The sequence below is a fragment of the Amblyraja radiata genome, chromosome 2 (assembly GCF_010909765.2).
Source record: "Amblyraja radiata isolate CabotCenter1 chromosome 2, sAmbRad1.1.pri, whole genome shotgun sequence".
Classification (NCBI taxonomy): domain Eukaryota; kingdom Metazoa; phylum Chordata; class Chondrichthyes; order Rajiformes; family Rajidae; genus Amblyraja; species Amblyraja radiata.
The window spans coordinates 150,653,500-150,677,640 of NC_045957.1; the positions used below are offsets into that span (position 1 = coordinate 150,653,500).

The 24,141-nt window shown below is 44.2% G+C and overlaps 1 protein-coding gene across 1 annotated transcript in view; it reads right to left on the reverse strand.

Annotated features, from left to right (window-relative positions):
* LOC116970506 (uridine phosphorylase 1-like) overlaps positions 1–24,141 on the reverse strand; it is a 62,244-nt gene that overhangs the window by 18,405 nt on the left and 19,698 nt on the right. The window contains exons 5-6 of the mRNA XM_033017154.1: positions 11,005–11,119; positions 1,767–1,976 (exon numbers count right to left, since the gene is read on the reverse strand). Coding sequence (XP_032873045.1) covers positions 1,767–1,976; positions 11,005–11,119 — 325 coding nt within the window. The remainder of the gene's footprint in view (positions 1–1,766; positions 1,977–11,004; positions 11,120–24,141) is intronic.

The window sequence follows — 24,141 nt, forward strand, 5'->3', positions numbered from 1 at the left end:
ACCGTTTCTACCGCCTCCCTGTTAGAATGTTATTATTACTGCAGAATCTAAAACTAGTTTTAAAATGGCCAAACCTATAACTTATGAATGCTAGATGGAATGAATTAGAATCACTGATCAAAACCTCTAGCTTCACAATTCACAAATCTTCAATCCTTTTGCCTCACATTTCTGTATTTTAATCTCTGGGCTTTGTCTAACCATCTGCCTATCAACACCCCCTCTCTCCCCCATCATGTGTATTAGCCTAAAACCTGTCCGACTTTGTCCTGCCACTCTTCTCTTCCAGCTTTTCCCTCCTGACCCCTACAATCAGTGTGAAGAAGGGTCCCGACCCAAAACACCACCTATCCATGTTCTCCAGAGATGCTGCCTGACCCGCTGAGTTATTCCAGCACTTTGTGTCTTCTTCCTCAATGTCTTGTATCCACACCAAGAATTTCATGCACTCTTTTTCAAAATCAACTGGATATGTTTATGTCATAAAAGATTCCTCAAATTGTTCACCCAGTCTTAACAAACAAACCTGTGCATAAGTTCCATGGTTTGTTGTTGCTTCTCACAATGGTAAACACTTGGCCTATCACCATATTTTGTTTTGTTTCATTCACACTAATCTTGACAAATTAAGTGAGTAGGCAAAATTGGAAAATTAAGCTCAGTGTGGTACCGTGGGGATTTACTTTACAATCAGGAAAGAAATAACAAATTATTTACTAAACAATAAAAGGTAAAATCTATGAAGAGACAGGAAGTTTTCAGTTTCCATGAATACAAGTTACAGATAGAAAGAGAAATGATCAAATCGGTTTACATCCAAGTCATTTATATATAGATATCACAAACAACGGAGGTCCCAGCACAGATCCCATCACAAAGGTAGCATATGCTTTCTTTACTACTCTATCTACTTGTGTTGCCACTTTCAGGGAGTTATGGACTTGGATCCCAAGAATTCTCTGTACATCAATGCTGTTAAGGGTCATGCAATTAATTATATATTTTCCCCTTACATTTAAACTCCCAAAGTACAACATTTCATATTTGCATGTATTAAATTCTACCAGCCATTTCTCCACCCAATTCTGTAGCAGATCTATATCCCGTTGTGTACCTTTATAGCCTGCCTCACAGTTCGTGATTCCAGCAATCTTGGTGTCATCTGCAAACTTACTAACCAACCTGTCTACGTTTATATCCAAGTCATTTATATATATCACAAACAGCAGAGGTCCCAGCACAGATCCCATCACAAATTGATGACTCTGTGACCCATGTAATTTGCAATAGTAAGGAAGCAGGCAAAAATTAGGAGAGGCATAATGTAAACACAGAACTTTTTTCCTAGGGTGGAAAAATCAAATACCTGATGGCATAGCTTTAAGGTGAGAGGGGCAAAGTTTAAAGGAAATGTTCAGAGCTACTTTATTTACAATGGGTGGTGAGTGCCTGGAAGACGGGGCTGCTTGGGTTGGTGGTTGAGGCAAACGATTGGGGCAGTTAAGAGACTTTTGGATAGGCATACGGAACTGCAGGGGATGGAGGGATATGGATTATGTGCAGGCAAATAAGAGTTGGTCTTGGCATCATGTCCAGACATTCCGTGCCGATGGCCCAGTTCTTGTGCTGTTCTATGCTCTATGTTCTAGTTATTATGATATATCTATATTTCTCCCATTTAAATTGAACTTTTTGTTGAGTTCATGTGACCCAATCCAAAATACTGTAAAGTACAGTCAAGTATGTTTTTTAAACATATTTCCTACCTTCATAGAAATCTGACGTGCATAGGGTATTGCCGAGGATAGTGTTGAATTTATTAATTTCCTTGCTGCATTTAACCATTTCTTGAGCCAGACATTCATTTAGCATTGTTGAATAAGACATAATCGTCCCCATTACATTTTGTTCGAAATGAGGACAAAAGCAAGCATCCATTGCGACTCTGGTAACTACAACTGTACCTGGTTGCACTCCTGAAAAATGAAAAGAACTGCTCAAAATCAACGGCCAATATAGTTCTACATAATTCTATGTAATATTCATGCTTGTAGATATAGTGAGATCAACTGCTGCTTGTGGTCCTGTCAGAGATTGGACCTGTCACGTAACATCACTTCCTGCATGTGGCTGTCCAGTACATTAGACCCACACTTAATTATTTACATGCCACATGATGTGTAATGAAAGGGGCAGAGGGGCTCTGCCTATTCTTTCAGGTCAATACTTAACATCTAACAGTTTTACCAATGTCTGTTATTAAATCATTGTTAAATTCCATAGGCCATAGACTCAGAATTAAAGGACTTACTTTCGGAAGGCGATGAGGAATTTCTTAAGCCAGAGGGTGATGAATCTGTGGAATTCATTGCCACAGACAGCTGTGAAGGCCAGGCCAATGGATATTTTTAAGGCGCAGATTGACAAAGATTCTTGATTAGTAAGGGTGTCAGGGGTTATGGGGAGAAGGCACGAGAATGGGGTTGAGAAGGAAAAATAGATCAGCCATGATTGAATGGCAGAATAGACTTGATGGGCCAAATTACCTAATTGTGCTACTAGAACTTATGAACATGATTATTTTCCTTATTTGATGAATTCATAACATCTGAACACCGTTTCATATTAGTGTATGATTAATTGATGTTATATTGATAGCTAATTCATGATCAAGATTTAAGAACAGATTATTAAGAACAGTGATCATTCTAAGATCACAACTAGAACAGAGAAAAATAGGTGCAAAGTCATTCGGCCATTCGAGCCAGCACCGCCATTCAATATGATCGTGGCTGATCATCTAAAATCAGTACCCCGTTCCTGCTTTTTTCCCATATCCCTTAATTCCTTTAGCCCTAAGAGCTAAATGTAACTCTCTCGCATACATCCAGTGAATTGGCCTCCACTGGCAGAGATTTCCACAGATTCACAACTCTCTGGGCAAAGACGTTTTTCCTCATCTCAGTCCTAAATAGCCTACCCCTTATTCTTAAAACTGTGACCCCTGGTTCTGGACTCCCCCACCATTAGGACCATTTTCCCTGCATCTATCCTGTCCAATCCTTTAAGAATTTTATATGTTTCTATAAGAACCCCTCTCATCCGAAATTCCAGTGAATACAAGCCCAGTCGACACATTCTTTCATTATATGTCATTCCTGCCATCCTGGGGATTAACCTGGTGAATCTATGCTGCAGTCCCTCAATAATAATAATGTCCTTCCTCAAATTTGGAGACCAAAATTGCACACAATACTACAGGTGCGGTCTCACCAGGGCCCTGTACAACTGCAGTAGGATCTCCATGCTCCTAACCTCAAATCCTCTCTCACTGCCCGCTGTACCTGCATGCTTACTTTCAGTGACTGATGTACAAGCACACCCAGGTCTTGTTGCACCTCCCCTTTTTCTAATGTGAAACCATTCTGATAATAATCTATCTTCCTGTTCTTTCCACCAAAGTGGATAACCTTGCATTTATCCACATTATACTGCATCTGCTGTGCATCTGCCCACTCACCCAAACTATCCAAGTCACCCTGCAGCCTCATAGCATCCTCATTGCAGCTCACACAGCCATCCAGCTTCGTGTCATCCTCAAACTTGGAGATGTTACATTTAATTCCCTTGTCTAAATCGTTACTACAGGAATATCTCCACCTGATCTTTGGATAATGGAACTGATGAAACTACTGAAGATGGTTGGCTAGGACATTGTGCTGAAGGACACCTGCCATGTTCTGATGCTATGATCATATATCTGCAACAATCATAATCATCTGCTTTTGGGTGAGGTATGATTCCAACCATTGGCATGATTTCCCAATAGTGGGAGAATAGGGAAAGAGCTTCACGCAGATCTCCCATCAAAAAGCCGAGAACTCCTTCAAAGTGGGCGTAATTTGAAGAGAATTTGCAGTGGAGTAAGTCACTTCCCGTGTTCCTTTCCACTCCCATCAGAAACACCTTCTTTCCATTTGTTCGTCTTTTCCATCCCTGCTCATCCACCCATTACCTAGATTCATTACCCTTGCCACCTGGTTCCATATGTCCATTACCCATATACTTATCTATCTACCTGTGTTTCATCTCCCTTAGTTCAGTTTTCCTATTCCCTGCCATTCCGAGCTCCATCTCTACCTCTTCCAGTTCTGAGAATAGTATATTCTGGTTATTTTTCCTCTACATTCTCAATCCTGATAAAGGGCTTCAACCCAAAATTTTGACCATCCCCCTTGCCTCAGTCCGTTCATTTATAAAGGAGATCTTTACCATCGAGAAGCTATTTATAAATCATAGGATTAAATCATTTCCCTTATCATTATTTAGTATTTCGTTGTAAACAACTTCTACTATTGTAACCTTGCCATCTCACACAGATTTTCAATCCCTAATTTGCAATTGCATAGAAAACCATATCTGTTAAACTTTCTTGAAAGCCTCTTTTTGAAAATTTTCAACCTACCCACAGTTGAGCTTCTGCTGTTGTAATAATCAAAGTCTCACACTGTGATTAAGAGCCAAAGACTTTATTAACGTAACAGCATAGGTAACTTCATATTAGCAGATTACTCTAAAAGTGAGAGAGCAAGGCAAGGAAGCTTTCTGTTAAACTAGTGGGCGTGGCTATAAAGTATGACTCGTACCATGAGTGACACTGATCTACATCCTCCCTCTTAAAGAATTAAACATCAGTACAAAACCATTGACTAAATAAGGCATGCATAGCTATTGATAATAAACTGGAGAAAAGTCAAACATAGCCCGGGTACTTCACGACCGGCTTGCAAACACGACCAGCACGTGTGCGATAAAGACCATCTCCGTTTTCCCCACCGGGGACAGAGCCGTTGGCTTCACAGGTGAGGGAGACTGAACCGACATTCCCGGTGATGAAACAGGGGACTGTGGCCAAGGAGCCATCGCAGAAGTGGGTTGTTGTGCTGGTGTAGGCGGAGTAATGCCGCTGGACATGGACGGTCTGGATAGTACAGAGGTGGAACTGGCTCGTTCACAGGCACGAGATGTTGTCTGTAACGCCTGTAGGTGCCGCCATCGGCACTGACCAGATATGAGTGTGGCTCAGAAGCAGTTTCTGATATTACACCGATGCGGTCATGGCCAAACGAACCACCTGCCCCCTGGTTAATGGTGGCAGTGGCCTACTTGCCTTGTCATACCATTGTTTTTAAATGTCACGCTTTTGTTGTAACCTGGACTGGACTTCCGATGGTGCAACCACCTGTAGGATCAATGCCTGATCTGCCACAGGCACCGTGGCTCGGATCTGCCTCGACAATAAACGTTGAGCAGGTGAACCCAAAATGGGGTCACCGGAGTTGTTGCGTAAATTGAGTAATCCAGGAACACGTCGGAATTAGCTCTGTACGAACGTTCCATGAGCTGTTTGGCACTCTTGACAGCCTGTTCAGCTAGTGCATTCGACTGTGGATATTCAGGGCTGCTGGTAATGTGGCAAAAATTCCAGCGTGCAGCAAATTCCTTGAGGTGTTGGCTGGTAAATTGACTGCCGTTATCAAGGAGGAGGAGCCATCTTGGGGAACGGCTGCTAACCAGCAGCCGTCCGTTTAATTCACTTCTTTTTTTCTGTAGTTCTAGTGAATCCTGTGTTTTGTTTGTGGGAGAAATAGACTTTTTAATGTGGGGGGAAGGGGGTAACTATATCTCTAGGTCCCTACCTGGTCGGTGAGGCAGCTTTTTCTCCGGGCTGCCCTGTCGACCCGTCCTGGCGCCTACCAGCGGGCGTGTGGAGCGCCGTTTCCTGGCGGGGACCGCCCAGCACCTCGGCTTCGGTGGCGGCACAGCGCTGGAGCGCTATCGCGGAGCGGGCGATACCTTGCCTGGGTCGCCGCGCTGGATCGACGCGCTGGAGCTCCGGTGAGCTGTGACCGCCGAGTTCAACACTACTGGGCTGCGGGTCTGTGGAGCGGAGCGGGCGGCGCCGACTTCAACATCGGGAGCCTGGGAGCTCCAAACCGGCGCGGCCTTGTCGGCTTCGGAAGCCGCGGTCTCCGGTAAGGAAGCGGCCGTTCCAGGTGGCCCAGCCACTGAGAGGACTCTCCCGACGCCGGGGCAACAGCACCTGGCGATAACGGCCAGGTACATCGGGCCTCCGTAGAGGCAATAGCGGAGACCTCAATAGGCCTGACTTTAGGAGAACTGGGGATGGGGACTGGACATTGTGCCTTCCCCCACAGTGGTAACCATTGTGGAGGGATGATTTTTGTGTGTAAGTGATTATTTTAGTTTGTGTCCAAGATGGCTGTCGGAAGGGAGAGTGTACGCTAGCGCGGTTTAGCTGCCGCTGCTCTCTCTTCACATTGTGTTTTTGATTTTTTTTTGTCTGGATCGAATTCTGTCTTTAATTTGTGTATTGGTGATGTCTTTATTATTTATTTTACTCCGATTATGTTTTTTACTCTTGTTAAATTCTGTAAGGTGTCCTTGAGACTTTTGAAAGGCGCCCATAAATAAAATTGATTATTATATAACAGTATGCCCGGAGCTCCGTGGACTGCAAAATGGCGAGCAAGCTTTGAAACCACCCCACGAGAAGTGGGGCTGCTAAGAAAATCAATGTCAAACTATCCTGAATACGAATCAACTAGTACCAGGTACTGCTTGCCATGTCACTCAAATATGTCAATAGACAATAGACAATAGATGCAGGAGCAGGCCATTTGGCCCAGCTGCTCCATTCTCTCAGCAGATGAGTCCCGCGATCCCGGGAATTAACCTTGTAAACCTTCGCTGCACTCCCTCAATAGCAATAATGTCCTTCCTCAAATTAGGGGACCAAAACTGCACACAATACTCCAGGTGTGGTCTCGCTAGGGCTTTGTACAACTGCAGAAGGACCTCTTTGCTCCTAAATTCGATTCCTCTTGTTATGTCAGTTGCCACTGTAGACCACGGGAGTGCAGGAACCGGATGTGAAAGAAGTGGTTACTTTTGTTGGTGGGGTGCCAAGCTGTTGCACACTGCACAGGACGCCACATTCTCGGTGATGTATTCGGCCATGCCAGGCCTGTAGAACATGTTTCTTGCCCGTAGGACAGTAGCTTCAGCGCCTGGATACCCTGCGTGGACAGCGTTAAAATACTTGCTGTGCAGCGAAGCAGGGACCACAGCCTTGTGTCCTTTTAAAATGATGCCATCTTGCAGCACTAGCTCATCTCGGACGGCAAAGAAAGGCCGGACTGGCAGCGGAACGTTGTAATGTTTGTCTGGATGATGGAGGCAAGCGACTGTAGAGTACTGTCAGCAGCAGTGTGGGCAACCAAGTCCTCCATACAGGACGAGGGAATAAAAGACAGTCATTATGATAAAGTCGTCATCCGGCGAGGGCGGACCCTTCACAGGGCTTCCGGGGTGCACGCGAGAGAGTGTCAGCCAGGTGCATAACCTTACCACATTTGTAGATCAGAACAATGTCATATTTTTGAAGTTGCAGCAACATTCGATGTAAGCGGGCTGGAGAGGCATGAATCGGTTTGTTAAAGATGCTGATCAATGGTTGGTGGTCAGTTTCAATAGTGACCATATGTCCAAAGATAAAGTCGTTAAATTTCTTGCAGGCGAAAACAACCGCCAACAGCTCTTTCTCAATTTGAGCATATCGTTGTTCTGTGTCAGTAATAGTGCGCGAGGCATAGGCAACCGGCTTATTGCCACTACCGTCATTTTGAAGACATGCTGCTCCTAGTCCGTGTTGTGAAGTGTCAAAAGTCAGTGTAACCGGTCGTTTAGGATCAAAGTAAGCGAGAGTAGTGGCACAAGACATTGCTGCTTAAGATCTGCCACAGAAGGTAGTTGAGGCCAGTTCATTAGCTATATTTAAGATGGAGTTAGATGTGGCCCTTGTGGCTAAAGGGATCAGGGGGTATGGAGAGAAGGCAGGTACAGGATACTGAGTTGGATGATCAGCTCCTGCACCTATTTTCTATGTTTCTATGTAAGAGAGTCGAACACCCTCTGCTGTGCTCGTGCCAGGTCCAAGCAGTGTCTTTGTGTGTAAGCTGGCGCAATGGGGCTGATATTTCACTAAAATCCGGAATGAATTTGCTCAAGTAGTTAACCCTGCCAAGGAATCTCTGCAAACTTAGCACGTCTGTAGGTGCTGGGAGCTCGTTAATAGCACTGGTTTTCGCCAGATCAGTTTTTGGGCCGTCTTTAGTAACCACATGGCCTATGTATTTCACCTCACTGACCCTGAATTTGCATTTTTGAGGGTTCAACTTGAGGTTGATGGCCTTGGCGCGATCCAGGACCTTTGTCAGATTAGCATCATGTTCTTCGACAGTTCATCCCGCTACGAGGATGTCATCCACTACAATGGAGCATGGGTAACCTACAAACAACTGCTCCATAGCTTGTTGAAATACTTCACTAGCAGAGCTTATTCCAAAAGGCATGCAAATAAATCTGTAACGCCCGAACGGAGTGCTGAAAGTGGTTAACTTGGAGGAGTGGTGTTCCAGCGAAATCTACCAGAATGAACTCTTGGCATCTAGTACGTTTCCTCAGCCATCTGTGCTGTGATCTCCTCCACAGTGCGCATGGGATAGTGAGGTAGTTTAATCGCTGTGTTTAAAGTCCTTGGGATTGATACAAATCCGTATCTTGTCCTTAATCTTCTTTGTTGCCACAACCATGGTGGAGACCCAATCCGAGGGGTCAGCGACGGGAGCAATCACACCTAGAGACACCATCCTGTTGAGTTCACTTTGAACACGGTCCCGCATAGCATGGGGAAATTTTATGAGCTGGACGAACAACTGGAATTATCTCAGGGTCAATGGTGATCGTATACTTGACAGGCAACCTGCCCAGCTTATCGTCAAACAAAATCTTGTGTTGTGTCAGGATTTGTTGGCTAAAGTCACAGGCAATAGTCAGATGACAAACCGATGGGCTGAAAGAGCTAAGACCCATGTCTTGACCTGCGTTGACACCCAGTAGACGGCACATTTTCATGAACCACATAGAAACTCAGGTTGTGGACACGTGAGTTAAGACAGCAACGTAACTCAACTTCATCGATAGGGTGCACTGGACCTCCTGCAAATGGGATAAGGGAGGCAGACGTTGGAGTGACAGTCTCTGTTTTTCGTAACTTTTTAAACACAGTTAGGCACATGACATTGCACCTGGCGCCAGTCAACTTTCAGATAAAAGGACTTGCCATTAACGAGCAAAGCGACCTTGTGGTCCAGTTGTTTATGCATTAAATCAGACAAGGAATGTACATCGAAGTCAAACTTTTCGCCAGCAGCCTGCAAATCCGTGGGAGCTGGTTGAGAGCATTCTGAGAGCAAGTTTTCAGTCAAGCAAATTAACAGATTGTCTTGTTTGAACTCTGTTGCTATGTGAACGACAGCATTTGAATAAATGATTTCTTTTGTTGCAAAATCGACATAATTTTCCATACCCAGGGCAACGGTCACGAACAGCAGCACGTGAACCTCCTCAGTTAAAGCAATTGTCTATCGATCTCACGATAGAGGTATCGGGCACTTAAGGAATACGGCGAGAGATTTGATAAGACATACCGGCAACGTTAATTTCACGACCAGCAGTGTCCTAAGACTTTTGTATGCGCGTCAGCCATTTCAGCAATGCAACAGCGGTTTTCAGCAGTCTCTAGAGTAAGGTCAGCATCCCGCAGTAACTTGTTGCGTAATTTATCATTGCGGACGCCATAAACCAGACGGTCACGGACAAGGCCATCACATATATCCCTGAAATTGCATCGATTGGCAATGTGCTTCAGTGCACTGACATACATCTCCACAGGTTCTCCCCGTCTCTGGCTTCAGGAAAAGAACAAATGCCACTCCATGACCAAGTTAGTACGTAATTCACATAACTGTCGGAATTTGCTTAGTAGGTAGTCAGGGTCTCGGAGAGATTCAGCAGGAGCAATCTGGACACCAGCCGGGTCAAATCTGGCCGGTTCATAGTGAAATCTTCGGGCACGTCGAGCAGCTTCTGTGCCTGCCAGATTAAGAAGAATTGACGCTCGAACACCGGGAGCAGCAGTAGGGTGATCCGCTTCAATGTAAATTGAGAAATCCTCTTCAAATACACGCCACCGTTCTGCAAGATCCTCATCAAATACCAGGATCTCTGGTTTTCTGAGAGCAGAAGCCATTGCAATATCACTGGATAAAACAACAAACTAAAATAAAAGCAATATAATTAAACAAGGAGTCAGTCTATGACACCATGTTGAGCTTCTGCTGTTGGAATAACCAAAGTCTCACACCGTGATTAAGATCCAGACTTTATTAACGTTACAGCATAGGTAACCATATTAGCACGTTACTTTAAAAGTGAGAGAGCAAAGCAAGGAAGCTTTCTGTTAAAATAGTGGGCGTGGCTACAACGTATGACTCATACCATGAGTGACACTGATCTACACTCGCCTGGCCCCTACCAGTATAAATTCCAGGTTTGCAAATGTCCAGCCTGTGCCTTCCATTCATTATGAGATTTCTGAGCCAACTGATTTGCTCACTGAGTAGACCCTGGTCATTTCCGTCCATGTTCTCAAGAGATGCGGCCTGACCTACTAAGTTAATCCAGTACTTAGTGTCTGTTTTTATAAAGCAGCATCTGCAATTCCGAAGTCCAAATATTGCAAACTTGAATTGTCGAGGCAGACAGTTTGTTTAAGTGACCATTACCAGACCTTGCTGTACTACAAACTGTTATTCTGCTTTCCTTGGCTAATAATGCGAGTTGATCATGTTAAAAAACATTGTTGTCTTTGCCACGTGGTAAATGCTAGAGATCTGAGATTGCTAAACTTCTGAACACAAGCTTGATATTTGAACAATTACTCAGACCTTTTAGCAACAATTTCCTGAGCTATCGACTTCTCTGAGCTTTTTACATTCTTGTTTAAATCCACAAAAACTCATTGATTTGGATATTTAACTTATCTGATTTTACGAACACCCATTGGTCAGAATACCGCACCTAATCCACCTGAGGTCCCCATACGAAAAGCAGTGACATCAGTGCACTTGGCGTGACAAAGCAATTTGAGGAGTTCATTTAACATGATTGAGATTGAGGGAATCCCCATGCCATGCTGAAAGAAAACAGATATTCAGTTATTTATATTTCAGGCTTGTGAAAGGCGCAATGAATATAGAGCCTTGTCCAGTACCAGAACTAACAGGTATATATTTATATAGCAGTTTTAATATACCAAATGTCCCAAAACAAAATGGGCATTGGGCAGCGGTAGAAGAAATGGGGATATGGCGGAAAATATGATTGAACAGGTTGACATTTTGTTGGTCACGTGGTTGCCTGGCATATATGTAAAAGCACATCAGAAAGAGATTGGAAACTAAGTTACTGAGAAATCAATAGTTTATATCAACAAATTCTCTACCTGCAGGTATAATTTGTATTTTCTTACACTGAAAGCTTTGGCATAGTTTGCCAATAGGTACGTTTAATAGACCATGCAATGGGATATTACTGGTGCTATACAAGGTTAAACATTTTGAAGTCTTGCATGAGTCACTTTACACAGGACACCCAGTGTCTAACCTGTTCTTCTAGCTGCAGTATTTATGTGACTTGGTGACTAATTCAATTAAGTTTCTGGTTCATGCTGACCCCAAGGTTGTTGATTATGTGGGTTTTGGTGCTGGTAATGTCATTGAATAATGAGGGTAGATCGTCTTTCTTACAGTTTGGCTTTCTTCCCAACCAATTGTTCAAGCGCTTTTGATTGCAACATGCGCCTTAATTTAGTTCAACAAAGAAACTGACAAGTTACTAAAGAACACACGCTAGAAAATACCCAGCAAATTTGTGGCTAATATGGCACATATGTTATTTACCAACTTTCAGTCAATGCGTGAATATTGACTCGGCTTGTACTCACCAGAATTTAGAAGATTGACGAGGGATCTTATAGAAACTTACAAAATTCTTAAGGGGTTGGACAGGCTAGATGCAGGAAGATTGTTCCCGATGTTGGGGAAGTCCAGAACAAGGGGTCACTTTTTAAGGATAAGGGGGAAATCTTTTAGGACCAAGATGAGAAAAACATTTTTCACACAGAGAGTGGTGAATCTCTGGAATTCTCTGCCACAGAAGGTATTTGAGGCCAGTTCATTGGCTCTATTTAAGAGGGAGTTAGATGTGGCCCTTGTGGCTAAAGGGATCAGGGGGTATGGAGAGAAGGCAGGTACAGAATACTGAGTTGGATGATCAGCCATGATCATATTGAATGGCGGTGCAAGCTCGAAGGGCCGAATGGCCTACTCCTGCACCTATTTTCTATGTTTCTTACAAGCTACGTACGTTGTTTCATTTGCTACATGGCTGTCAAAGGAATGGAATATTGTGCAGTCATCGGTGAACATCTCCACTTCAGACCTCATGATGGACGGGGGATCATTGATGAAGTAAGTACAGATGGTTAGCCCTGGGCAACTGTCTTAGGAACTCTGCCTTGATGTCCTGGTGCTGTATATGTCCTACCCTATTGACTTCCAACAAATAAAACTATCTTGTTCAAGAAGGAACTGCAGATGCTGGAAGATCGAAGGTACACAAAAATGCTGGAGAAACTCAGCGGGTGCAGCAGCATCTATGGAGCGAAGGAAATAGGCGATGTTTCGGGCCGAAACCCTTCTTCAGACGATCTTTCTTTGTGCTAGATTGTCTCCAGCAATTGGAATGTTTTTTCCTTGATGACTGTTGGTTGTAGTTTTATCTGCACTCCTTAATACCACACACAATCATTTACTACCAAGGAGACTCACTCCTACTTTGCCTGTGGAGTTCAGCTCTTTAACCATATAACCATATAACAATTACAGCACGGAAACAGGCCATCTTGACCCTTCTAGTCCGTGCCGAACACGTATTCTCCCCTAGTCCCATATACCTGTGCTCAGACCATAACCCTCCATTCCTTTCCCGTCCATATAACTATCCAATTAATTTTTAAATGATAAAAACGAACCTGCCTCCACCACCTTCACTGGAAGCTCATTCCACACAGCCACCACTCTCTGAGTAAAGAAGTTCCCCCTCATGTTACCCCTAAACTTCTGTCCCTTAATTCTCAAGTCATGTCCCCTTGTTTGAATCTTCCCTACTCTCAGTGGGAAAAGCTTATCCACATCAACTCTGTCTATCCCTCTCATCATTTTAAATACCTCTATCAAGTCCCCCCGTAACCTTCTGCGCTCCAAAGAATAAAGCCCTAACTTGTTCAACCTTTCTCTGTTAGTTGCTGAAACCCAGGCAACATTCTAATAAATCTCCTCTGTACTCTCTCTATTTTGTTGACATCCTTCCTATAATTAGGCGACCAAAATTGTACACCATACTCCAGAATTGGCCTCACCAATGCCTTGTACAATTTTAACATTACATCCCAACTTCTATACTCAATGCTCTGATTTATAAAGGCCAGCACACCAAAAGCTTTCTTTACCACCCTATCTACATGAGATTCCACTTTCAGGGAACTGTGCACAGTTATTCCCAGATCCCTCTGTTCACCTGCATTCTTCAATTCCCTACCATTTACCATGTACGTCCTATTTTGATTTGTCCTGCCAAGATGTAGCACCTCACACTTATCAGCATTAAACTCCATCTGCCATCTTTCAGCCCACTCTTCCAACTGGCATAAATCTCTCTGTAGACTTTGAAAATCTACTTCATTATCCACAACCCCACCTATCTTAGTATCATCTGCATACTTACTAATCCAATTTACCACACCATCATCCAGATCATTGATGTACATGACAAACAACAGTGGACCCAACACAGATCCCTGTGGCATCCCACTAGTCACTGGCCTCCAACCTGACAAACAACCATCCACCATTACTCTCTGGCATCTCCCATTCAGCCACTGTTGAATCCATCTTGCTACTCCACCATTAATACCCAACAAATGAACCTTCTTAACCAACTTTCCGTGAGGAACCTTGTCAAAGGCCTTACTGAAGTCCATATATACAACATCCACTGCTTTAACCTCATCAATTTCCCGAGTAACCTCTTCAAAAAATTCAAGAAGATTAGTCAAACATGACCTTCCAGGCACAAATCCATGTTGACTGTTCCTAATCAGACCCTGTTTAGTCAATTTTTGGAACAAGGCTGTGATCAGGTCTGTAACAGAGTGATTCTAGTGAGGCCCAAACTGGCTATCCATGAGTAGGTTATTGTTAAGTGAATAGCGCTTGACATTATTGTCAACAGTACCTTCCATCAGCAAAAAGCATAAAGTACTCAATGGGTCAGGCAGCATCTCTGGAAAACATGGATAGGTGATGTTTCGGGTCAGGACCCTTCTTCAGCAAATGTCATCACTTTTCTGTTAATTGAGAGTGGAATAATGGGTAGTAATCTGATTGAGTGGATTTGTCCTGATTTTTTTTGACAGAACTTACACCTGCGCAATTATATTTCCCTACATCTATATTACTAAAACTCTGATCTTGACCGCTTGTGGCCCACTGTGCTGCGATTTCCGACAGAACGCCGCCACTTACGGCTGTCATTTTTGGCCACCTCGCTCAGAGCCCGCCTCTGCCTTACGGGTGCGGTGGATTTTCCCCATCAATGAAAAATCTGAGATATATTAATGTTTAAAAAAAAATCACCATTCTCTCTGCTGCCCCTGCTGGAGGGAGGGGGGGGGGACTACAAAGCCAGGAAGTGGTGTGCCTCACTCAGTCTCTGCAAGATGGATGAAGCCAAGGGTAATGTCTCTCTGAGCTCTGAATAACACGGAACAAATATCTACACAACTATGAGTCCCCTTAATGTGGTTTGAAAATGAAAATATGGTTTGTTTGAAGTAAAAAGGCACTGCCTGCAAATGGTTGTTTGGGTGCTTTGGTTTATAGTTGAAAGCCACTACATACTGCAAATGGTGGCTTGGGAGATTTGGCTTGAATTTGAAAGGCACTACTTAATGCAAATGGTGGCATGAAGTTGAAAGGCACTGCTTACTACAAATGGTGGCTTGGGAGCTATGGTTGAAGTTGAAAGGCACTAACTGCAAATGGCGGCTTGGGAGCTTTGGCTTGAAGTTGAAAGGCACTACTTACTGCAAATGGAGGCTTGGGTGCTTTGGCTTAAAGTTAAAAGGCACTACTTCCTGCAAATGGTGGCTTGGGAGCTTTGGCTTGAAGTTGAAAGGCACTACTTACTGCAAATGGTGGCTTGGGTGCTTGGGCTTGAAGTTGAAAGACACTACTTACTGCAAATGGTGGCTTAGGTGCTTTGGCTTGAAGTTGAAAGGCACTACTTACTGCAAATGGTGCCTAGGGTGATTTGGCTTGAGGTTGAAAGGCACTAATTACTGCAAATGGTGGTTTGGGTGCTTTGGTTGAAATTGAAAGGCACTGCTTACTGCAAATGGTGGCTTGGGTGCTTTGGCTTGAAGTTGAAAGGCACTACTTACTGCAAATGGTGTCTTGGTGGCTTGGGTGCTTGGGCTTGAAGTTGAAAGGCCCTACTTTCTGCAAATGGTGGAATGAAGTTGAAAGGCACTACTTACTGCAAATGGTGGCTTGGGTGCTTTGGTTTGAAGTTGAAAGGCACTACTTACTGCAAATGGTGGCTTGGGTGCTTTGGCTTGAAGTTGAAAGGCACTAACTGCAAATGGTGGCTTGGGTGCTTTGGCTTGAAGTTGAAAGGCACTACTTACTGCGAATGGTGTTTGGGTGCTTCGGCTTGAAGTTGAAAGGCACTACTTACTGCAAATGACAGCTTGGGTGCTTTGGCTTGAATTTGAAAGGCACTACTTACTGCAACTATCTTTCTTTGTGCTAGATTGTGTCCAGCAATTGGAATGTTTTTCCTTTGATGACTGTTGGTTGTAGTTTTATCTGCACTCCTTAATACCACACACAATCATTTACTACCAAGGAGACTCACTCCTACTTTGCCTGTGGAGTTCAGCTCTTTAGTCAATTTTTGGAACAAGGCTGTGATCAGGTCTGGAACAGAGTGATTCTAGTGAGGCCCAAACTGGCTATCCATGAGTAGGTTATTATTAAGTGAATGGCGCCTGACATTATTGTCAACAGTACCTTCCATCAGCAAAAAGCATAAAGTACTCAATGGGTCAGGCAGCATCGCTGGAAAACATGGATAGGTGATGTTTCGGGTCAGGACCCTTCTTCAGCAAATGTCATCACTTTTCTGTTGATTGAGAGTGGAATAACTGGGTAGTAATCTGATTGAGTGGATTTGTCCTGATTTTGTTTGACAGAACTTACACCTGCGCAATTATATTTCCCTACATCTATATTACTAAAACTCTGATCTTGACCGCTTGTGGCCCACTGTGCTGCGATTTCCGACAGAACGCCGCCACCTACGGCCGTCATTTTTGGCCACCTCGCTCAGAGCCCCGGTTTGCCTTACGGGTGCGGAGGATTTTCCCCATCAATGAAAAATCAGAGATATATTAATGTTTTTAAACAATTCACCATTCTCTCTGCTGCCCCTGCTGGAGGGAGGGGGGGGACTATAAAGCCAGGAAGTGGTGTGCCTCACTCAGTCTCTGCAAGATGGATGAAGCAAAGGGTAATGTCTCTCTGAGTTCTGAATAACACTGAACAAATGTCTACACAACTGTGAGACCCCTTAATGTGGTTTGAAAATGAAAATACGGTTTGTTTGAAGTAAAAAGGCACTGCCTGCAAATGGTTGTTTGGGTGCTTTGGTTTAGAGTTGAAAGGCACTACATACTGCAAATGGTGGCTTGGGAGAATTGGCTTGAAGTTGAAAGGCACTACTTACTGCAAATGGTGGCTTGGATGCTTTGGCGTGTGTTGAAAGGCACTACTTACTGCAAATGGTGGCTTGGGAGCTTTGCCTTGAAGTTGAAAGGCACTAATTACTGCAAACGGTGGCTTGGGTGCTTTGCTTGAAGTTGAAAGGCACTGCTTACTGCAAATGGTGGCTTGGGTGCTTTGGCTTGAAGTTGAAAGGCACTACTCCATGCAAATGGTGACTTGGGTGCTTTGGCTTGAAGTTGAAAGACACTACTTACTGCGAATGGTGCTATGAAGTTGAAAGGCACTACTTACTGCAAATGGTAGCTTTGGTGCTTTGGCTTGAAGTTGAAAGGCACTACTTACTGCAAATGGTGGCTTGGGTGATTTGGCTTGAAGTTGAAAGGCACTACTTACTGCAAATGGTAGCATGAAGTTGAAAGGCACTACTTACTGCAAATGGTGGCATGAAGTCGAAAGGCACTACTTACTGCAAATGGTAGCATGAGGTTGAAAGGCACTACTTACTGCAAATGGTGGCTTGGTGGCTTGGGCTTGAAGTTGAAAGGCACTACTTACTGCAAATGGTGGTATGAAGTTGAAAGGCACTGCTTACTGCAAATGGTGGCTTGAGTGCTTTGGCTTGAAGTTGAAAGGCACTATTTACTGCAAATGGTGGCTTGGGTGCTTTGGCTTGAAGTTGAAAGGCACTACTTACTGCAAATGGTAGCTTGGGTGATTTGGCTTGAAGTTGAAAGGCACTACTTACTGCAAATGCTGGCTTGGGTGCTTTGGCTTGAAGTTGAAAGGCACTACTTACTGCAAATGCTGGCTTGGGTGCTTTGGCTTGAAGTTGAAAGGCACTAACTGCAAATGGTTGCTTGGGTGATTTGGCTTGAAGTTGAAAGGCACTACTTACTGCAAATGGTGGCATGTGGTTGAAAGGCACTACTTACTGCAAATGGTGGCTTGGTGGGTTGGGTGCTTGGGCTTGAAGTTGAAAGGCACTACTTACTGCAAATGGTGGCATGAGGTTGAAAGGCACTACTTACTGCAAATGGTGGCATGAAGTTGAAAGGCACTACTTACTACAAATGGTGTGTGTGCTTTGGCTTGAAGTTGAAAGGCACTACTTACTGCAAATGGTGGCTTGGGTGCTTTGGCTTAAAGTTGAAAGGCACTACTTACTGCAAATGGTAGCTTGGGTGATTTGGCTTCAGGTTGAAAGGTACTTCTTACTGCAAATTGTGACTTGGGTGCATTGGCTTGAAGTTGAAAGGCACTACTTACTCCAAATGGAGGCATGAAGTTGAATGGCACTACTTACTGCAAATGGTGGCATGAAGTTGAAAGGCATTGCTTTCTACAAATGGTGGCTTGGGAACTTTTGTTTGAAGTTGAAAGGCACTAACTGCAAATGGCGGCTTGGGAGCTTTGGCTTGAAATTGAAAGCACTACTTACTGCAAATGGTGGCTTGGGAGCTTTGGCTTGAGAGTGAAAGGCACTACTTACTGCAATTGGTGGCTTGGGAGCTTTGGCTTGAGAGTGAGAGCCACTATTTACTGCAAATGGTGGCTTGGGAGCTTTGGCTTGAGAGTGAAAGGCACTACTTACTGCAAATGGTGGCTTGGGTGCTTTGGCTTTAAGTTGAAAGGCACTACTTACTGCAAATGGTGGCATGCGGTTGAAAGGCACTACTTACTGCAAATGGTGGCTTGGGTGCTTTGGCTTGAAGTTGAAAGGCACTACTTACTGCAAATGGTGGCTTGTGTGCTTTGGCTTGAGGTTGAAAGGCACTAATTACGGCAAATGATGACGGGTGCTTTGGCTTGTAGTTGAAAGACATTACTTACTTCAAATGGTGGCGTGGGTGCTCTGCTTGAAGTTGAAAGGCACTACTTACTGCAAATGGTGGCTTGGGTGCTTTGGCTTGAAGTTGAAAGGCACTACTTACTGCAAATGGTGGCTTGGGTGCTTTGACTTGAAATTGAAAGGCACTACTTACTGCAAATGGTGGCATGAGGTTTAAGTACTACTTACTGCAAATGGTGGCTTGGGCTTGAAGTTGAAAGGCACTACTTACTGCAAATGGTGGTGTGAAGTTGAAAGTCACAACTTACTGCAAATGGTGGCTTGGGTGCTTTGGCTTGAAGTTGAAAGGCACTACTTACTGCAAATGGTGGTGTGAAGTTGAAAGTCACAACTTACTGCAAATGGTGGCTTGGGTGCTTTGGCTTGAAGTTGAAAGGCACTACTAACTGCAAATGTTGGTGTGGGTGCATTGGCTTGATGTTAAAAGGCACTACTTACTGCAAATGGTGGCTTGGGTGCTTTGGCTTGAAATTGAAAGGCACTACTTACTGCAAATGGTAGCTTGGGTGATTTGCTTGAAGTTGAAAGGCACTTATTACTGCAAATGGTGGCGGGTGCTTTGGCTTAAAGTTGAAAGGCACTAATTATGGCAAATGACGACTTGGGTGCTTTGGCTTGAAGTTGAAAGGCATTACTTACTGCAAATGATGGCATGGGTGCTTTGGCTTGAAGTTGAAAGTCACTACTTACTGCAAATGGTGGCTTGGGTGCTTTGCTTGAAGTTGAAAGGCGCTACTTACTGCAAATGGTGGCTTGGGTGCTTTGCTTGAAGTTGAAAGGCACTACTTACTGCAAATGGTGGCTTGGGTGCTTTGACTTGAAATTGAAAGGCACTATTTACTGCAAATGGTGGCATGTAGTTTAAAGGCACTACTTACTGCAAATGGTGGCTTGGGTGCTTTGGCTTGAAGTTGAAAGGCACTACTTACTGCAAATGGTGCCTTGGGTGCTTTGCTTGAAGTTGAAAGGCACTACTTACTGCAAATGGTGGCTTGGGTGCTTTGGCTTGAAATTGAAAGGCACTACTTACTGCAAATGGTTGCTTGGGTGATTTGGCTTGAAGTTGAAAGGCACTACTTACTGCAAATTGTGGCTTGGGTGCTTTGGCTTGAAGTTGAAAGGCACTACTTACTGCAAATTGTGGCTTGGGTGCTTTGGCTTGAAGTTGAAAGGCACTGCTTACTGGAAATGGTGGCTTGAGTGCTTTGGTTTGAGTGCTTTGGCTTGAAGTTGAAAGGCACTACTTACTGCTAATGGTGGCTTGGGTGATTTGGCTTGAAGTTGAAAGACAATTCTTACTGCAAATGGTAGCTTGGTGGTTTGGCTTGAAATTGAAAGGCACTACTTACTGCAAATGGCGGCATGAAGTTGAAAGGCACTACTTACTGCAAATGGTGGCATGAAGTTTAAAGGCACAACTTACTGCAAATGGTGGCTTAGGTGTTTTGGCTTGAAGTTGAAAGGCACTACTTACTGCAAATGGTGGCTTGGGTACTTTGGCTTGAAGTTGAAAGGCACTACTTACTGCAAATGGCGGCTTGGGTGCTTTAGCTTGAAGTTAAAAGGCACTACTGCAAATGCACTTACTTCCTGTATGCACTGTATATTGATTTTAGATAAAACGCTACCACTTACGGCTGTGATTTTTGGCCACCTTACTCAGTCCCCCCTCCGCTGAGCAGGTGCAGAGAATTCTTCCCATCAATGAAAAATAAAAGTGTTATTAGTGTTTATAAAATGTTGAGAATCTCTTTCCTGTCAATCACACCATGAAAGCCACACCTTTTCCGGTGGAAGGGGGAGGGGTTATAAAATCCGGAAGTGTGGGTGTGGCTCAGTCTCTGCATGATGGGGGAGGGAGAGGTCATGACTGTCTGAGCTGTGAATCAACTGAACACACTAAATGTCTACTGAACTGTGAGTTTGGTGTTTTGTGTGGTTTTATGGTGGTTTCACCCTGCATGAAATGGTATGAAGCTGCATTTGAATTTGGAGGCCTTGTACCCTGCTTGCCGTGGAATGAAACTGCACTTGAATTTGGCAACCTTGCATCCTGCTTGAAGTAGTATGAAACTGCACTGAATTCGGTGGCCTTGCACCCTGGTAGAAGTGGTTGGAAACTGCACTTGAATTCGGTGGCCTTGCACCCTGCTTGAAGTGGTAGGAAACTGCACTTGAATTCGGTGGCCTTGCACCCTGCTCGTAGTGGTAAGAAACTGCACTTAAATTTGGTGGCCTTGCACCCTGCTTGAAATGGTAGGAACATGGATTTGAATTTGGTGGCCTTGCACCCTGATTGAAATGGAATTTCAAGGAATAGTCATGAGTCAAATGCCAGCCCACCAGCCGTGAGTGAGCTGCCAGCAGATCAGGCTTGAGGGACTGAGCTGCCACCCCAAGAACCCATACCAGCACTCCAGAAAGCCCCACCACAGGCCACCAATGTTGGAATTGGTGGAGAGGTGGAATATTGCGTCGGGGGACCAGCCCTCCAGTGTGAACATGGGACCCAACGGGTCCTACTTAGTCTAGTTGAATATAAAAGTACAATATGTAAGCTTGCAGATGATACAAAAATTGATGGCAGAATTTTCCATAATATGAGGAAGGCTATCTAAAGCTACAAGAGGATATGGATCGCATGGAAAGTTGAGCGGAGCATTGGCAGATGGAATTTAATCCTGACAAGTGTGAGGTGATGCTTTTTGGTAAGTCAAAAAGGGTAGGACATATACAGTATTGTATTGTATTGTCAAGCTGCACTTCTATGCGCAGTCAGGTTACCACAATACAGGAAGGATGTGGTTATGCTGGAGATAATGCTGAGGAGAATCACCGGGATGTTGCCTGTATAGGAGAACTTCAGTTATGGGGATAGATTGAATAGGTGGGGCTTGTTTTCACTGGAGCAAAGGAAGCTGAGTGTGACCTGGTAGGCACAGATAGAATACAAAGTCAAAATCTTGGTATCAAAAACAAGAGGACCTAGGTTTAAGATGAGGGGAAGAGACCTAACCCTGTGATACAACAGGCATCAACATAGAAAATAGGTGCAGGAGTAGGCCATTCGGCCCTTCGAGCCTGCACCACCATTCAATATGATCATGGCTGATCATCCAACTCAGTATCCTGTACCTGCCTTCTCTCCATACCCCCTGATCCCTTTAGCCACAAGGGCCACATCTAACTCCCTCTTAAATGTAGCCAATGAACTGGCTTCAACTACCTTCTGTGGCAGAGAATTCCAGAGATTCACCACTCTCTGTGTGAAAAATGTTTTTCTCATCTCGGTCCTAAAAGATTTCCCCCTTATCCTTAAACTGTGACCACTTGTTCTGGACTTCCCCAACATCGGGAACAATCTTCCTGCATCTAGCCTGTCCAACCCCTTAAGAATTTTGTAAGTTTCTATAAGATACCCCCTCAATCTTCTAAATTCTAGCAAGTACAAGCCGAGTCTTTCCAGTCTTCCAGGCATCCCAGGAATCAGTCTGGTGAACCTTCTCTGTACTCCCTCTATGGCAAGAATGTCTTTTCTCAAATTAGGAGACCAATACTGTACGCAATACTCCAGGTGTGGTCTCACCAGGACCCTGTACAACTGCAGTAGAACCTCCCTGCTCCTATACTCAAATCCTTTTGCTATGAATGCTAACATACCATTCGCTTTCTTCACTGCCTGCTGCACCCGCATGCCTACTTTCAATGACAGGTGTACCATGACACCCAGGTCTCGTTGCATCTCCCCTTTTCCTAATCGGCCACCATTCAGATAATAGTCTACTTTCCTGTTTTTGCCACCAAAGTAGATAACCTCACATTTATCCACATTATACTGCATCTGCCATACATTTGCCCACTCACACAGCCTATCCAAGTCACCTTACAGCCTCCTAGCATCCTCCTCACAGCTAAGACTAAAGGAAGACTAAAACAATTGTATTTATACATGTAGTCGAGGCAGATACAAGATTAAAATAATTTGGGCAGGGTACATGGAAATAGACAATAGGTGCAGGAGCAGGCCATTCGGCCCTTCGAGCCAGCACCGCCATTCAATGTGATCATGGCTGATCATCCCCAATCAGTACCCCGTTCCTGCCTTCTCCCCATATCCCCTGACTCTGCTATTTTTAAGAGCCCTATCTAGCTCTCTCTTGAAAGCATCCAGAGACCTGCCTCCACCGCACTCTGAGGCAGAGAATTCCACAGACTCACCACTCTGTGAAAAAAAAGTGTTTCCTCATCTCCGTTCTAATGGCTTACTCCTTATTCTTAAACTGTGGCCCCTGGTTCTGGACTCTCCCGACATCGGGAACATGTTTCCTGCCTCTAGCGTGTCCAAGCCCTTAACAATCTTATACGTTTCAATTAGATCCCCTCTCATCCTTCTAAACTCCAGTGGACAAGCCCAGCTGCTCCATTCTCTCAGCATATGACAGTCCCGCCATCCCGGGAATTAACCTTGTAAACCTACGCTGCACTCCCTCAATAGCAAGAATGTCCTTCCGAAAGAAAGGATTGGCGGAATATGGCCCTAACATAGGCAATGGGACTAGCTTAGATGGAACATCTTAGTTGGCATAGACAAATTGGGCCAAATGACCTGTTTCTATGCTGTACAACTCTGTTTCTTTATGTCATTTGAGGTATTGTTTGGTTCCATGTTCTTTGCTGCATCCAATGTTCTCAACAGCTTCTCAGGTTTGTGCAGTATTATGTGCAATTCTGGTGATGGCTTTCAAAAGGGTGCAGAGGGGGGTTTCCAGAATGATACCTGGATTGGGGAGGTTTCAGCTACAGGGAGTGATTGGACAGACTTGGATTGTTTTCTCTGGAATGCCGGAGGTTGAGGGAGGATCTGATAAAAGCATATAAAATTATGAGAGGCATAGAGTAGACGGACAAAGCCTCTTTCCAAATATGGAAAAAATCTAATACCAGTGGGCATATCTTTAAAGTAAGAGTAAATTAAGTTTAAAGGAGATGTGTAGGGCAATTTGTTTTTACACAGAAGGTAGTGAGTACCTGGTAGGTGCTGCTGGGGATGGCGGTTGAGGTAGATACAATGGTGCCACTTAAGAGACTTTTGGATAGGCTCATGGATATGAACGGAATGGAGGGATATGGATTATGTGCAGGCAGATAAGATAGTCTTGGCATCATGTTCAGCACAGACATTGTGTTTTATGTAAAGTAAATCCAACTGGCTGAAGACTATTTTCTAAGATGGGAGGATCTCCAGAAGATGTGATGTATCATGCCCTCAGCATTTCTGGCTGAACATGGTGATGAATGCTTCTGCCTTGTCTTCAGCAATCATTGGTTTGGTCCTGTCAGCAGTGAGGTGCGGACATTCTCAGTGCCACCTTTCTAATTTGTTGCTGAATTATGATGATACTTTATTGTCACACCATTATTCAAGATCGGATGACACTAAGCTGGGGGGCAGTGTTAGCT